Raw genomic sequence first — 16746 nt, 5'->3', positions numbered from 1 at the left:
CGTTATGATATTATTAACATTATTATTTCTTCTTCTTTCCCCTTCCCCCGTCCCCCCTCCCCCCACTTCTCTAGTTGCTCGGCTCTCTGTTCTGTTCCCCAGGGCTACCGGACTTGGAGTCCCGGACTGAGAAAATTTGGCTCCGGGAGGTTAGGAGAGGAAAAGGCTGAGTCAGGGGTTGGGGTGAGGGATAGCCACCTCTGCTGTTCCTCATTCCTGGTTTAACCGATAGGCGATCGGGTGCCGGCCCCCTGCCCCCACTCCGCACGTACACCAGACAGGGCGGAGGGCGCTCAAGGGCGGGGCAGCTTGGCCCATCATAATCCCCGGGAAGCGGGCCTGGGGAGGACCCCAACTGAGCACACACCCCACCCAGTCTCCTGCTGCGCTGATGGCTCAAGGTGCGGCCCTCAGGAGTACGGTCCCAACCCTGGATCCTCAAAGCAAAGTTGGGCTGAGAGCGCACAGCAGTCCCAGCCCCCCTCGGAGGCGAGGGTGACAAAAGTCAAGAGGTTAGAGAGGGATCTCTCGTGGTGTCCTCTCACTCCGTCCACCCCGACTCCGCGGCCTCGGGTCCTTCCCACCCACACTAGCCCATGGCTGGGGAATACGGAAAGAGAAGGAGGGTGAGCAGTGCGAGTGTATGTGTGTGTGAATGCGTGTGAGAGTGCGTTACGGTGTGAAGAGGAGTGTGTATATTTGTGTGTGTGTACATGCGCGCACGTGAGTGACGGCACACCCCCAGGTCGGCCCCACGGCTGGGCTGAACCTAATTGGAATGGAGGGCAGCCGGGATGCTGGACGAGGGCAGGAGGCCAGGCAGGAGAAGGCGAAGCGAGGCTATGACTCTCATCTCTTCAAAAACCCGTCGGCCTTTGGGAGCAAAAAGGAAACGTGGGGCGGGGGGGGGAGGGGGGGCGGACGACGAGGTGGCCCCAGCGCGGACGTTTCCAAGGCTGGGCCCTGTAGGGGGCGGGAGTTTGGAAATAGAGGACCCTGGCCCCGCGTTCCTGCGCGGGATCTGGGCAGTGGCCGCGCAGGGGCGGGGCGAGGCATGAACACTCCGACCCGGGTTGCGCCACGACTTTGACCGTGAACTCGAACCCTCTGGGCGCCCTGGTTATGGTTTACAGAAGCTCTCTTTTGTAATGCCAGGTTCAAACGGCCGTGGCCACCTTTTCGTTCCCAGGCGCCCAGCGGAATGGCCTGAAGGTTTATTCCTAACCCCTTGATCCAGTGTAGAAGGATCTAGATTCTTCCCTAAAATAAAAACCCAGCAACAATCTGCTGGGGACGGAGACCGTGGAGAGAGGGGGCGACATTTCTTCAGGCCCTGTTCTGAGTTGCCAGTTAAAAATAGAAACCGTTCATTGTGGTCTGCTGGGGGTAGCGGTGCGCTGAGGAGTTCCAAGTTTCTGTGCAGCCAGAGCGATATCAGACTGTAATCAATCAATCCACAAGTATTTATTGAACGCCTACTTTGGATCCCGAGGTCGCTTTCCGAGGCATGTTTCCATTTAAAAGTAAAGACACATCAAGGGTTCAACCAATTCTTGGTGGGTTATTTTGAGGCCTTTCTTTCGTAGCTCTTGTAGGCCGGCCTAGCATGCTCTTTGGGTTATTTCGGTGGCAGGATGTGGGGGAGGATAGGACTAAGGTTACTATGGGCACCTGGTGGGTCCCTGCAGGTCCCAGCATGCTCCCCGCACAAGCACCAGAGGCGGCCTGGGACACGCCACCCGGGTTCTACCACGCTGGGGTAGCCAGTCACCTTGGTGCGGGAGGATAGGGCCGAGTCCAGAGAAACCTGAGCCTCTAGTTCAGCCTGTGATCTGCCCTTGATCTCCGAGTTTTGTGCGGAAAATAAAACCACTTGAGACTGACAACACGAGTCTGAAAAAGAGACAAAGGGAGTGGGGAGGGAGGAAGAGAAAAGGCGCAGGGAGAAAGGAAAGGGGCCGGGACAACATGGGCTGGGTGTGCTGAAACTGGGACCTGTTTCCTTTACTCGCGTTCCGCCCGGGCTCGGCCCGAGCAGTCTCGGGTTGCCTGCGCCGCGAGCAGAACTAACATGGCCTCTGTTCCAGAAGCGACCCCCTCCTTGCCCGGAACTTCGGGAGACGTTACTGAACTGGGCGAAGCTGAAACCGATGCCAGTTATTATTGCGGTCATTAATAATGCAGTGAGGATGACGATAATTAATAATAATGATGATGGGCCTCCCGAGAAGACTCCAGCTGCCTCCGAATCAAGCGACTCTCGAGTTGAAGGGGCTTATTCGGCAGTGGAAAGTGCGGCGCGAAGGGAGCGAGCTGAGGCGCACCGAAGTTCAAGTTGACAGCGGTGACCCTCAGAAACCTTACTGTAGCCGCGGCTGTCCGGCCTCCCTGAGGGCAGCGAACAACAGTACGGCTCTGGGTGCCTGAGGGAAGCGAACACCGCCTTCACTTTTGTGGCTCTGGAGTCAAGGCAAGGGCAGGTTAGAATTGAGCTCCATTTAGGCGGGAGGTGGTGTGGGGGTTGGGGGACGTCCGCACCCCCACTCCCAGACCCAGGTGCCTCATTGCTGCGCAGGCTCTCGGGCTGCGAGCTCCCACCCGCGTTCTGAGTTGAGCAGTTTTTATATCTTTGATATTATTATACGTTTGCCACCGTTCCCTCCCCCATTCTTGTTCCCAAAGAGCTGAAGAGAAAGCCCAAAGGGGGAGAGGAGGCCACACCATCAGGTCCGTGGATTCTTGGGACAAAGCATTGGGACGCGAGGTCCAGGGAACTGGGAACCATTATGCAAGGAAACTGCTCCCACTCGCTCCACACAGCGTATGCCAGGGTGGACTAGAAGACCGCTCCTAGTCTGTGCTCTTCCTCCCCACCCAGGCCCCCTCTCATTTTGTTTTCTTACTGAAAACTTGAATACACGCCCCGGGCCTGCCATAATTGTCCAACATTTGGATCTGGAAAACGAAGAAACCAAGCGCTGGTTGCTGTGAGCTCTTCCTTTTCTCTGTTTTCCTTCTCCCAAATGAGAATAAATGCCCCCCAAGGCCTAGAGTTACCGCTAAAGTTGCCCTCCCAATTCCATGCTTCTTAGATTCGGGATTTGTTTCAAAGGTAACAATTTCCACAAAAGATAAAAAATTTTAAATTTTGGTATAGATCATTTTGTTTTTGTACAGTAATTATGATCAATATTTAATCTAACTCCCTCCGCTCAATGGGGGGAGTGTCGGGTGGGGGGCATTAGAAAACCCTAAATGATTTTCATCACAGATTATGTGTTCAGTGAAATCTCCCAAGGATCAGTAACATATGTCAATTATTTTAATAATTTTGCCTAATATTATTAGGCATCATAAATTTGATTTTAATAGGGGGTTGATTGCTTCAGGAGTTGGCCCTTGGGCAGCTCTCAGGGCCGCTGGGGAGGGTGAACCCAGCATCTGTCACCCTCTGGGACACACACACACACAAACATGCCAGGCTTTTACTCCCACTGAACAGGTAGGTAGTGTGGCCTCTGAGACGTCAGAGGATCCCTTGGAGGCCCTCGGCCTGGCTGGCCCAGCCCTACGACTAAGTCCAGAAGGCCGGAGTGGAGGGGGAGAGGCACAGAGATTGCCACTGCAGCTATTGGCGCCCTAGGTCTGGGGAGCCTGCAGAGCCGGAGCCGGGAGTGAGGATTCTATGGAGGTGTTGCTGCCGCTGCTCAGGACCCCCATCACCAATCTTTTCACAGCACTTTGTGGCTGTCTGGGCCCCCAGGAATTATAGGACATTCAATAAGATGGGCATGTTTTTTGATGGTTCAGGGATTTAAAATTTTTACCCCATCTTTTCCTCTGGTTATTTAATTTTTCTACCTTCTTTCAGAGCATCTCCTCTGAAAACTCTCTGTGATAAACTCCTATGTGGGTGGGAGGTAAGAGAGAAAAACTAGTGGTCCGGTGCTCCATTTCACTTCAACTTGGCAATTTTAATCTTTACGTCTTATTCTATTTTACTGAATTCTTGAGGCTCTCTTTCGTTTTTGAAGAGGCTCTCTTTCATTGTTGTTGGTTTCTTACTCTCCTCCCAAAAGAAAATTAAAATGTGGTATATTATCAACTTCTCTTGAATATCCTGCTTATGGGTGCAAAGCAGCTGTGCAGATAAGCAGCTATTTCTAGAGCAAGCGCTGTTTAAAATTTCGAGGAAAAAAACTTTTGGTAGAAACGGGCCCTTAAAACTATAATCATTGAGCCAAGTTCAAAAACAAAGTACTCAGTTTTAAACTTGCAATTAAAAATAACTGTACTTCAGCTTTTCAGAGGAAGGGAGAGGCAAGGGGGCAGGGAAAGGGGAGAAACAAAGAATAAGGAAATGTTTAGTGTTCTTAAATCCAGTCCAAATAGCTGAAAGAAAGAAAGGCATTCCTTCAGATAATGGAGCCATTAGAAACTCTGAAGGTTCCTGCCGCCATTCCTCACAGGGCCTTTCCAAAAATTTAATTCACGCTCAGCTACTAAACAAAGAATGCAGAAAATAATTTTGAGACTTTCTGCCAAAAGGGTAGTTTGGCCTGTAAGCACACATACACCTTCCTTCTCAGAATGTGTGGTGGTGCCTCTCATTCACTCAGGCACGCGGATCTATAGTCAACCCCTCAGCTGCCTCTTTCCTGTTTTAATAACTTTGCTAGAAAAAATAATATGTTCATGCAGTTTCAACACATTTTATTATATTTCTGTATGCATTACTCTCAAAACATATCACAAGAAATGATCAAACCACTTAAAACCTTCAAATAAAAAATCTGAAACAGTTTATGCCCACAATTGTACATATTTATAGTTAAGAAACATTCTTTATAAATATTGTTTCCTCTGTAGCAAGTTAATACCATAATTTAATTACAAATGGATAAATATGGTAACGGGTATTTACAGAAGGAAGGGTGTTATTACTGAAAAAGCTAACGGCACAACGTTTATTCCCCCCCACCCCCCACAATCTTTCATACAGGAACTAACAAATTGAACTTGCAAAAGCACTAAAACATCACATGTAAACCCAGCTAACAGAAAAAAATACATTCACAAGCATTGGTGGTGGTGGTGTGTATGTATGTGCTGTGGATGGCTGTGTTGAAGAAACAGAAGGGAGACTTTGGCACAGTTCGTTTTTTCCAGTCTATAGTTACATGAAGTTTACAATCAAGTTGCCTCATAAAAAGGAACACAATATTCAATACCACAATACAAAATAAACCATTTCTTCCACATTACTTAAAAAGAAACCGGGTAAACTAAAAAGAGAAAAAAGAGAAAGTCCATCACTTGGGGGAAGAGAAGGTAAGGAAGGCGAGGAGGAACGCAATCTGGAGTTTTACAAATGGACAAACTTCTATACACCAAGAATCCATTAAAACCACCTCAGAGAAGGAAGGAGGAATCCACTATGTACAGTTTGTCAGAAGACTGAGCGCAGGGCTGGAAGGAAAGTGGGCATGGGGCTGAGGGCAGGAGAGTTTGGTTCAATATTTTTATGGGTTTTATTTTTTATTTCTTACTTTATATTTTCAGTTTCAGAGACTCCAGAAGAGTTATTTTTGCTTTCGCATGCCTAGAGTATTTTCTTGTAAAAAAAAAAAAAAAACTTTTAAAAATCCTCTGCTGGTAAAATCATTTTCATCATAAAAATCAGATTCATAACACGAACACTAGGTCCTCGTGGAGCTCGCCGCGAGGAGGGCTGCTGCCCTAGGGTGGGGACGGGGAGAGAGTTAAGAGGCCCGGCCCCTCACACGTACCATTCATTGAAGTTGGAGGAGAGGCCGCTGTGGCCTCCGGCTGTCCCGCTGCCCGCTCCGGAGCTGCTGCCGCCCCCGCCGCCCGCCCCGCCGCCGCCCCCGCCGCTGCTGCTACTGCCGCCGGAGCTGCCTCCCGCGCCACCGCTTCCCGAGCCGCCGCCCCGGTGCACTACAGACACCGCGGCTGCCGCCGCCGCCGCCGCCGCCGCCGCCGCCGCCGCCGCCGGGGACAGGTTGGAGGTGGTCTGGGGCTCGGCACTGGGGGACACCAGCCCTGGGGGCGTGGAGGACTCGTAGCCGGAGCTGGCGGCCGGTGAGGACTCGGAGCCCTGCGGGGAGGACTCATGGACCTGCGAGACAAAAGCCGGGAGGGGAGACCAGAGGGGACTGGGTGTGAGTGCAGCTGCTGTGGGGCGGGCCCCCCAGGACCGATGAGGTTGTCCCGACCGGCTGAAAGCCGACGCCACGCGCCCGCCGCACACCCTCCTCCCAGGCGCCCGGGTGGTACCTTCATATGCTTCCGAAGAGAGCTGGGGTGCGTGTAGGACTTGTCGCACATCTTGCAGAGATAGGGCTTATCGGAAGTGTGGACATGCATGTGCTTCTTCCTGTCGCTGCTGTTGGCAAAGCGCCGATCGCAGCCCTCGAACTCACACTGGAAGGGCTTTTCCCCTGCGGAAGGTAAACAGGGGCGCTGACTGTGGACACCCAAAGGCCTCGGAACCTCCACCCAGGCTGAGAGGGGGCAGGGTCGCAAGGAGGAGGTAAGAAAAGCAGCTGGATCCCTTAAACAGATCGGATCCCTTCTGTGGCCGGATCAGGATGAAATTAACCGCCTTCCCACCTGACGGTCCTGCTCGCTTATTTAATATTTTAGTTTGTTCCAGACTGCCCGTCCATTTCCTCAAATTTGTAACCAATTTGGGGTAATGCCCAGCCTGCTCGCTTTTGTACAAGGCTTCTTGGATTCGCAGCTTCTAACAAGTTGGTCTCGCCATGGAGAAGCTGTTATTATGACAAAATATTTGGGGCATTATCAAAATTACACAGGCTGCTATCGGCTTCTCTCTGGGGCCAGTAGGCAATTACATTTGGAGTTGCTGTGTGTGTTGTTTGGGGACAGGGCTGTGGATAGTTTCTGCGCCAGTATTTTTTATCCAAAATTCTGCAGCGAATTAACCATAATTTTTGTCTTGCCTCTAGTCGTTTAAAGATAAATTGGGGAAAAGTTAAATATCTGAGAAAAGGCAGCAACTAGTGACAGCGGAGAGTTACCCCACTCCTGGGAGGTGGAGTGGAAGCGTTTAGCAAAGGCTTTCAAAATCTCCCTGTTTAATTTTCTGGTGGTCCCCGCATCCTGTTGCCAGAATTCCAAATGCTTGGAGTCATTTAGAGGTGTGAGAATTCAAATGTCGTTCTACTTGGAAAAGGAACCATTTAACGTTAAATTTCATTAGCACCTAAACTGTTTTTTAAAGACATACGCTCAGACACAGGACTGGAAAGCGAGCATTTCATGCAAATACATTTCTCAAATTTTAAACCTTGTTAAAAGCTTGTCTCGCACCTCGGCTCCCTCCCTTCCCGGAAGAGAACAATAGGCCGCTGGCGCATCCCCACTTCGGGGTAAATATTGACAGGAGAAGTTAAAACATTTGGCTTTTCTTCTAGGAAATCGTCTGGCATGATTTTGGCTGGGACCTGGTCATAGAAGCATAATCTATGAGGCGGGAGGCGCGCGTTCTTTTGCGGCTCTCCTCACGCGATCACCTCGCGGGGCCGCACTGCCCCCTGGGGCTCTCGCTGACCCGGCTGTGAGTACAAGTTTGGCATCTGAAACCCTCTGGTGCCCATTAGAGAATTTCACAAACTGCTGCGAAACCACCGTAAAGCCCCGTGACCCACCCCAATACGGGCTTCAAAAACTCTTTAAAAATGAGAAATGTTTTACAGCTTCGGCTCACACCCGCCTCATTTAATGGGAAACAGTTCCGAGAAAGGCTTTTGGATCTCCAGTAAAAGTGGGAAAACACACAAGACACTCAGAGACACACCCGGAGGAGAAAAGCACATTCAGACAAGCTGGCAAAATCCTCTTTAGGCTCGATTCCCGGGCACCGAGCTATGCACCAGTTTTATTTTGTGCGTTCTTTTTAGAACGGAAATGATTAACCCCGGGGCTAAGCAAATGAAGCTATTGCATCACCCAAAGCATACATTTTATGTATACTGATCCCTTAAAACGAAATTTCCGCAAATGGAAAACCACAATCTAATAATATTCTTTCATCGTCCAAAAAAACCCAAGCCGCTGGCACTCTCGCACACAAAAACATCACCTATCCCAGTACGGGGGCTGGAGGTTCGCGCGCTTCACCCGGCAAACTAACCTCAGCCTCCCTCCCCTCGCTCTCCGTCCCAGTCCCGGCCCGCGGTTACCTGTGTGGGTCCTTTTGTGAATCTTGAGGTTCTCAGAGCGAGCGAAGACCTTGCCGCAGCCCGGGAAGGGACAGGGGAAGGGCTTCTCGCCTGTGTGCACGCGGATGTGGTTGACCAGTTTGTATTTGGCCTTGAAGGGCTTGCCCTCGCGCGGACACTCCTCCCAGAAGCAGACGTGATTGCTCTGCTCCGGGCCGCCGACGTGCTCCACGGAGACGTGGGTCACTAGCTCGTGCATGGTGCTGAAAGTTTTGTTGCAGCTCTTCTTGGGGTTGCTCAGCTGTTCGGGGTCGATCCACTTGCAGATGAGTTCCTGCTTGATGCACTGCTGCCGCATATAGCGGAAAAAGGCACCGGGGTGGTGATGGTGGTGGTGGTGGTGGGCCGCGGCCGCTGCCATGTTCATACCCATGTTCATATTCATGGGGCCGTACTGGTTGTGGAGCTGTGCCGCCGAGTAGGGGTCGGTCCGCGGGCTGGCCACCTGGCGGTACTGCTCCGAGCGCCCGAACACTTCTCCCGGCAGCCCGAGGCGCATCTGCCCGTTGAGCACATTCTGCGAGCTGTGCGGCCCGTGCTGCTCCGGGAGGCCGGGAAAGAGGAGGTGGCCCTGCGCGTCCGAGTGCGCGTGGTGAAGGCCGCCGGCTCCGGGCCCAAACAGACCATGCTGCCCACCGCCCGGCGCAGAATCCCCGAAGCCGCGACTGCGGAACAGGAAGTCCCGGGTAGAGTTGAAGGGTGGCCCGGAGTAGGAGCCGACGTGCGCGGCGTGGGGCCCGAGTGCGGCGGCAGCGGCGGCGGCGGCGGCTGAGCCAGGGTAGGCGCCCGGGCCCTGCGACGTGAATGCGGAGCTCTGGCCTGGGGACAGCTCATGAGCGCCCGGGTTGAGCTTGAAGGCGCCCATGTGCGCGGCTGCTGAGTCCACGAAGCCGTTTTGCGCCGCCGCCAAGCTTAGCTCACGGTCCTGCATCTCGGCGGCCGCTGCAGCCGCCGCTGCGGCCGAGTGGTGATGGTGACGCGCGAAACTGCCCACCCCGATGGCCGGGAACTGCGGCCCCGCGTCCAGGAGCATGGCCAGGTCGCCCGCCCGCCCCGCCGACCTCGGCGAGCCCCGCGCCTCTGTGCCGCCCCGGCTCCCGCTCCGCGCGATGCGTCTAGCGGCCGCCGGGCTCCGAGCGCAGGCAGCGGTGGTGGCGTCTTCAGTCTCGGGATCCGCGCTCCTCCGTCCGCCGCCTCCGCCGCCGCCGCAGCCTGGATCTGCCTCGGGCAGCCGGGCGCGGAGCGAAGGCGCGGAGAGGAAGAGGAGGAGGAGGCGGCGGAGGAGGCGCGGGAGGAGGAGGAGGTGGAGGAGGAGAAGAGTCCAAAGCCAGGCGGAGAACCAAAGTGTATTAAAGGAGCTGCGGCGGGGGCGGGCGAGCAGGACCGAGGAGGGCGGGAGGGAGGAGGGAGAGGGAGGGAGGTGTGGGGAGCAAAACCGAACGGAGATGGGGACACCGGGGGGCAATAGCAGCGACCCGGCTGCGCCGCGGCCCCCACCCCTGCGCGCACTCGCGCGCGCACACACACACGCACTCCCTCACGCCCCGCGGACCCGGGGCCTCGACCGCGCAAATCCGCGCCGAGAAAATGAAATCACAGCAGTGCTGTAGCCACAGTGCCCGTGCGCGGCGGCAGTGCGCAGGCAAGGAACACCGGCGAGGAGATAACAGAGGCGAGTTCCGCACTCGGAGTCCTGGCCCGGCGCTCCTGCGGCTCCACCTGACCGCGGCGGGGGCGCCGGGTCGGCGGGCGGAGGCCGGGCTCCCGCTCCACGGAGCGGTCGGTGGCGCTCCCTCCCCAGCGGCCCTCCTCGCGCCGCTCCGCGTGCGGCAGTTATTGTTCCGCGCTGCGGCCGCAGTGTTTATTTCTCCTGGTCCTCCGCGCTTGGCATTGGCTGCGCCTCGCGTAGTAAACTTGCGGCGGCCACGAATTCCCCCAGATGAAGGAAGCAGCCGCGCCGCTCCCTCTTTCTTTAAGTTGTGCGGGAGGAGGGGGGAGGAGGAGAGGCGGGAGGGGGTTGTGGGAGGGGAGAAGGCAAGAAGGGGGATGGGAGGAGGGGGAGTCTGGGCTGAAAAACAATAACAATAAAAAAGTGATCTCTCGCTCTCTCTCTCTCTCCCCCCTCCCTCTCCTGAGCCGGCCTTTGGCGCCGGATACGGAGCGGATGCCCGCACCCGCGAACACGGAGCCGAGTCCACCAACCGAGCAAGTGTGGGGAGGCCAAAGCGTATTTCCCCCCTTTTGGCTGCGTGGGCTCTGTTCGCCACCGCCTTCTTCGCCTCTGTTTATTTCGGTGGGCGCCTCCGAAGAAGCAGCTTTTCTTTTTTTTATTTTTTGTCTCCTCTTTTTCCTCTCCCCTCCCCCCTCGTCCCCTGGTCTCCTTCCTCGGCCTCTTCCCCGCCCTCTCTCTCTCCCGCTCCAGGCCTGGCCTCCCGGTCACACCGCCCCTTTAACGGCAGCTCTTCCCCACCCCGCCCGCCCTCCGGCGCCTGGATTGGCCGTCGTGGCCCCGTCAATCCCGCGCCTCCGCCCCGCGGCCTGCCCTCCTCTCTTCCTAGGCGCCCCTGGCGCTCCCCGCGGCCTGCCCTCCTCTCTTCCTAGGCGCCCCTGGCTCTCCCCGCGGCCCTTGCAGCCGCTTAGTGTGGCCGCGGGCCGGGACTGCCAGTTACCCGCGCCTAGCCCGGGCGCCTGGCCCTGCTGCTTCTGGTCCCGGCCAGCCGCGGCACTCCCCCAAGCCTGGCACCTGGTGTTTCGCGGGCCGGGACCACGGGGTCACAGCGCCCTCGGGCGTACCGGTGCCTGGAGGAGATCAACACCTCGCGCTCGCGCCTTTCCACAGAGGCCACCATCTCCCCGGGGACACGAGCCACTCCAAGCGGGCACTGAAAGCCCCGGCGACATCAGGCTCGGACACTCCTGGCCGCTCGAGAATGTGACTATCCCGCTGCGCGGGACCACAGTAGGCTCTGGGTCCCATTGGGAGAACACGGCGGGGAGCAGCCGGGGGACTCTCTCCGGCCGGGTTAGCACGCTCCCTTTCCTCCACTGTAAATTTGCTCTGTGCTAGTGAAAACACAGGTGCGAGGCGGTGGACATAAATAAAGCCAAACATCCACCTCACCTCCCTTCCAGTCACTGGACACTCACCCGACACCACTCCCCCTCCTCCGGGCCATGACCCCCCCCCCCACTCTTCGGCGCGCCCTCCGCTCCCCTTTCCTCTTACGTCCTGCTCCTGTTCGAGCAAACACTAGGCATCAGTCCCCGAGAGAAGGGATTATTTGGAAGTCCTTTAAAGCAGGATCATCCTCGGTGGAGGCCCAGAAGCCGGGACCACTACCACGGTGGGGTGGGAAATGAGGGGACGCCCATGGTGTGCGGCCAAGCGATGCTCCTGCGGGGGGTTGGCGGCGGGACAGACTCAGGGCCTAGGAGAAGAAAATGCTAGACTCTTAGGGCTTAAACCTTTCAGAAGGCATTTATCGCTCCTTTTTCGAGAACAGGGGGGCCCCCTGGGCGGTGGCGGGGCCGCCGGGCTGCTTCCTGGACCGTATTGGCCCTAGCCGGGCTATACGAACTGCCCTGCAGCTCCCGACGCGTCCCAGGCCCCAGTCTGTTAGCTGCGGGCATTTCCTGTCCCGCAGCCGAAAGCTTCAGCTCTAGAGGTAACCTGAGGGCGGAATGGCGGGCCCAGAAGAGGCGAAGGTGTGAAGGGACATTCTGAGGCCAGCAAGCACCGTTCTTCGCAAGACTGGCGTGGAGAAATGCTTTTATTTACAAATCTCTGGGAGTTGAAACAAAATTCAAGCATTATATAATAATCAACACGCACTTAAATTTTTCATGTTGAAATGAACAAAAACGCGGGAAGACTCCGATCTCGCTGTTGCGGGCGGAACCCGGAACTCCGCACAGGACATATCTCCAGGTTTAAGCGGACTCTAAAGGTCCTAGCTGGCCTCAGCCCCTTACGCGAGGATTCCAGTGCCCTCCCGCTGTGCCATCCCTTCTCTGCCATTCTGGGTGGGGGTGGAGGAGCAAAGGAGGGAGGCCGTGGCATCTTGTCCTAAAGCGTGGGAGTTTGCCTGAAAGCAGGAGACTCTAAATTTTCCTCTTTCCACACCCCTCCATCCGTATATAAAAGGATGGGGCGGGCAGATGCCTAACTATACCCCTTGACAGAGAGGGACCAGAGAGAGACGGAAAAAAGAGAAAATCTGCAGGCAGAAATATTGCCCTGCTATACTGAATCAGTTTTAAAATGTCCATCACAAGCCTTTTATATTTGTTTACTTTTATTTTTTCATTCATTTATATTGGGAAGGGAGGCAAGAGGAGAATATAAAAAGGCTTACTCCAAAAGTATTTTCCAAAAGAAAATATTTTCTTAGATATCAGTTGAGAAAATAGCAGCCACGCATATCCAAAGACCTCACTGTCTTTCCTTCTTTCAGGCCGACTTCCTCAAGTTTTCCTTTTCTACGTTCTCTCCCCCAACTCCCACCCCCTCCCCACTCTTCCCTCCCTCCCTCCCTCCCTCCCTCCCTCTCCTCTCATCTCTTGACCCATTCTCGCCTTTCGCTTTGATTCCTCCTTTTCCGCGCCGGCGTTCCGGGATGGCGCGACTGGGGGCTCACTCGCGCTGAATTCCGGGGGCTACGCGCTGCCGGGAGGTGAGGACGAGTTAATTCCCGCCGGAGCCCCCGCAGGCTGGGCCCTCGCGGCTATTCTTTCCCGGCTCCAGTCCTCCTCTCTCTGCAGGACACAGAGGAGCTGAGACAAGTTCAAAGTCACGTCGCCGTCCCCTCTCAGAAGTGCTTTATGTCTCTACAAACTGCAAAACCCCTTTCCCTCATGACACGGTTTGTGTGTGTGTGTGTGCGTGTCTGTGTGTGTGTGTGTGTGTGTGTGTTTTAAGGGAGGAAAGGGAAGAGAGAGAGCAAGGGGAAAAAATGCAAAGGTTTACAGAATTACTGCCACAAAAGTAGGCTTGGGTTCCTTCGCTGAAGGGAAAAAGCGACCAAGCTGCGTTGCACACGGTGTGAGTGAATTCGATTTTTCAACAGGTTTCTGGTTGGGTCTGTTTGCTGCGGTGTCACACCCATATGACCCACTAGTGTCTCCGTCAGGCAAACATGTTCTCTTTGCAAGTTTTCCAAAATTGTTCTTTCGAAATCTCTTGGAGCCTGCTCTGGGCTGGGCTGGAGCCTGAGGAGCTGGTGAGGTTGAGATCTTTGCTAGAGGTGAGATGCTCAGAGTGGTGGGCAGGCACTGATTTCCGGGAGATTGGGGGAAACCTTCGGGCGATTGGGAATTTGGTTGCCTTCTAGAAATTGAAAACCCCGCCAACCACCTGTGCACTGATCAAATGGGTACCTTATTGTGGCTTGTGGGCCTCTGTGAACTGTGATGACAGTTCTTTTGTAGTATGATGTATATGCATGTATATATGTGTATACACACAACATAGTCTCTCACACACACATATATATCGCTGGCTGGGAGAAGTAAAAAGCAATCAAACAACCAAAACAAGCAATCAAAACCCTGACCTTTAAGTTGGAAAGCAGAAATACTTGATGGCCATACTATTTAAATTTTTAATTTTTCTTTTAAAGAAAGGATGGAAATGGAGAGGGTTGTGTGAAGGAAAAGATAGAAGGGACAAATGTGGAATAAGTTGTCTATATAATTCAGACAGAAAAAAAAAGATTTCACAGGATTCCAGTACCATCGACTGTATCATAGACTCATAAATTCAACAATATTATCAACAGGATATTAAGTTGCAGGTCATCTTCGATTCAGGCTTTTCAGCCACTCCTGGGCTCGGCGACCCCTGACCCATGAAGGACCACATATGTGGTGGGGAGCCTCCTCTGTAAAACCCACCTAGAACAAAAGTTCTTTGTCAGGGCTTTAGAGAAGTATAATATAAAATAAGGGGAGATTGTGAAAATCTCAGCCATAGTTGTAACTTTTAAATACCATTTTTAAGAAGGGGGAGCCTGAGTAGAAGTGGGGCAGTATCATAAGACAAGGCCTTCTCCAGTCTGCTAAAATAACTTCTCTTCTTCCTACAGTTAAAATTTATTGTTCTGTAACTGGGCTTATAAAAAGTGTCTCCATAAATTAAGTGCTCAGCAGCATTTTAGTGATAGGGATACAAATGTTTCTGTACTTGTCAAAAGGAACTCAGGAAAAAACAGAAGTTTCTATCCCTGCCTTTACCACTGCATTGGTGACAGTGGTTGTGGTTTTACAAAAGGAAAGGAACTAATTGTCCTCACTTTGTCTTCCCTTTCCTGATTGGAGTGTTTCTACTGCTGCAAAAACAAAAACAAAAATAAAACACAAAACAAAAACAGGAAGCATTCGCTTACATGAATGTGCTTAATTATTCTGGGGACCATTATCTTTTGGACTCCCAGATGAACTGCATCCAGGGAGGTTGAAACCAGTGACAGATGAGCAGCTTTCCAATAAACGGCAGTATTATTGCAATAGACTTTATAATACAATTTATGCTGTCATTCATAAATAACAATGCCATATGCCAACCATATTGCTTACACAAGTAAGTCCGTCAACTTGTCACTATTTGATTTATCTCAACAGCTTCTTTAAATATTGAAGTATAGATATTGGAAAGGATGTGGGAGTAGGGTTGGACTACCCACAAAATTTGAGTTTAAAAAAAAATTGCACAACCCCTACTCCTCACTTACCCTCATCCAAAAAAACAAAACAAAACAAAACAAAAGATCCTAAAGAGTAGGAAATGAAGGGGAGGAAAAGCACATCTTGGGGCCAATGTCAATAAATATTGGGTGGTTATATGAACTGTGAACATGTAAGGTGCTTTGTGGTTCTTGCTCTGACATTCTGAACTTATTTTTAAACACAACAGTGGTGCATTTCATAATAAATCACCGATCATAGTGACCTCTAACAACCCCCAATCTCCAAGGGTAAAAATAATTGATAACCAAATGGGAGTATTTGATGACAGGCCAATTTTGCTCAACTTGTTCTTTAGTACTGGGAACTAGAGAGAGTGATAACTTTTTTATATTTTTAAACAATTGAAATCCAGATGAGGTGGAATAGGTGTTATTTCTATAGAAAACAAAACACAAAACCCAATGAAATCAAGGTATCTGTCATGGCCATACAGCCCCAGTCTTTTGCTTTGTCATCCACATTAAGTCCATGTACACGTGAATGAAGCAAGGAGCACTTTTTGGGTTGTTCTTAGTTCCACAAATAACCGTGGAGCCTGAGCGACCTCAGAAGGGCTGGAAGGGAGGCAATCCTCGGAGAGGGGCTTAGAGAGCACCCAAGACTCCTGGGCCCGGTGGCAGAACCCACACAGGTCAGCTCACCAGTGGCGAGGACGGAGGATGGGAGATTTAGTCCTGGCCAAATGCAAGCGGGGTGGGCGGCCGGGAGAGGGGGCCCCAGACCTCTCTGCCAAGACGCCTGGCCAGCCTGATTTCCGAAAAGCCGTTCAGCCCAAAGTTCTCGTCCCTTCCTCCCGTGACAAAGCGCGACCAAAACGCAGTTTTGCGGGCCTCTTTGCCCACCTCGCCCTAGCTTTAGAAAGGTCTGAATGGACTACTTTTCCCTTTCCATTGTCTCCCAGAAGGATCTCCTTTCCTTTCCCGCTGAACATCCTTTGGAGCCCTTGGGCTGAGCTTCAAGGGTCTTTCGATCCCTCCGGTAACCTAGGGCTCCTGGTTCGCCCTTGAACTCGCCTCAAGCGCGGCACAAATGACATAGGCACTCTGAGCCCGCCGGCCCTTCTGCAAGGAGGCCGCCCTCGCGGAAACCACGCGGGACGGGTGAGTCGTAAAGCAATTGCGGGGGCAATAAAAGGCGGCTCTGTGGGTCCCCCCTACTCACTTCTTGTCCACCCCACCTCCTCGGGGTTCCCCCTCCTCCTGCCTGCAGAAACAATCAAACAAAGGCTCAAAAGCCAGGAAATGTCCAATTCACTTCCCTTAGAGTTTATTAATTGCCCACACCCATCGCAAGGAAACGTGGCTGTGTTCTGTGAGGAACGGAGGGCACAGGGAGCCGTGGAGCCACAATCGTCCCCTCCACGCAGCGGGAAGCCGTAAGCGCTATGCTCCGCATCCCCAGAGACCAGGTCCTGTGGCTCCAGGCAGTTGGGCGCGGCGTGGCTGCCGGGTTCGGGCCAGCTCGGCGTTGATTGTGCCTTTCACCTCTTCAGTCTCCTCGCGCCTTTGTTTGGGGCTGGAAGGATATTTGGGTTTAGGGTGCAACCAAGAGGTCTGGAAATCGACATCCAAGAGTCTCTGTTGACCCCAGAAAGGGCACTTCCATAGATTGCCATGCTGTTGTCCCCTCCCCGCCCCCCCCCCAAACGAGCACCTCGGCTGCAAAAAGCGGACTGGGGCATGAGTTTTGGGGGATTGGCCCTGAGGACCAGCACTCCGGTTCGAATACGTAGTTA

The 16746-nt window shown here is 53.3% G+C and overlaps 1 protein-coding gene and 1 long non-coding RNA gene across 4 annotated transcripts; one reads left to right on the top strand and one right to left on the bottom strand.

Annotated features, from left to right (window-relative positions):
• The first annotated feature begins 356 nt into the window (after positions 1 to 356).
• LOC143679512 (uncharacterized) lies at positions 357 to 11413 on the top strand. 2 transcript variants are annotated; one of them, XR_013173807.1, is made up of 3 exons: positions 357 to 512; positions 10404 to 10560; positions 11107 to 11413. It is a non-coding gene; the product is annotated as an uncharacterized LOC143679512 (long non-coding RNA). The 2 variants fall into 2 exon arrangements; XR_013173808.1 differs by lacking the exon at positions 357 to 512 and adding an exon at positions 10091 to 10243.
• Positions 5780 to 9300, bottom strand: ZIC2 (Zic family zinc finger 2). 2 transcript variants are annotated; one of them, XM_077155854.1, is made up of 4 exons: positions 8229 to 9300; positions 6298 to 6461; positions 6015 to 6139; positions 5780 to 5855 (listed from the first exon to the last, which is right to left on the bottom strand). In XM_077155854.1, the coding sequence occupies exons 1-4, from the start codon at positions 9298 to 9300 to the stop codon at positions 5780 to 5782; spliced, it is 1437 nt and encodes a 478-aa protein (XP_077011969.1). The 2 variants fall into 2 exon arrangements, with proteins under 2 accessions (XP_077011969.1, XP_077011968.1); XM_077155853.1 differs by having other exon boundaries at positions 5780 to 6139.
• Positions 11414 to 16746: the final 5333 nt, after the last annotated feature.

Source organism: Tamandua tetradactyla, chromosome 4 (genome assembly GCF_023851605.1).
Source record: "Tamandua tetradactyla isolate mTamTet1 chromosome 4, mTamTet1.pri, whole genome shotgun sequence".
NCBI classification, from domain to species: domain Eukaryota; kingdom Metazoa; phylum Chordata; class Mammalia; order Pilosa; family Myrmecophagidae; genus Tamandua; species Tamandua tetradactyla.
The sequence above is the reverse complement of the archived record's forward strand: the minus strand, read 5'-3'. Positions and strand labels throughout refer to the sequence as shown.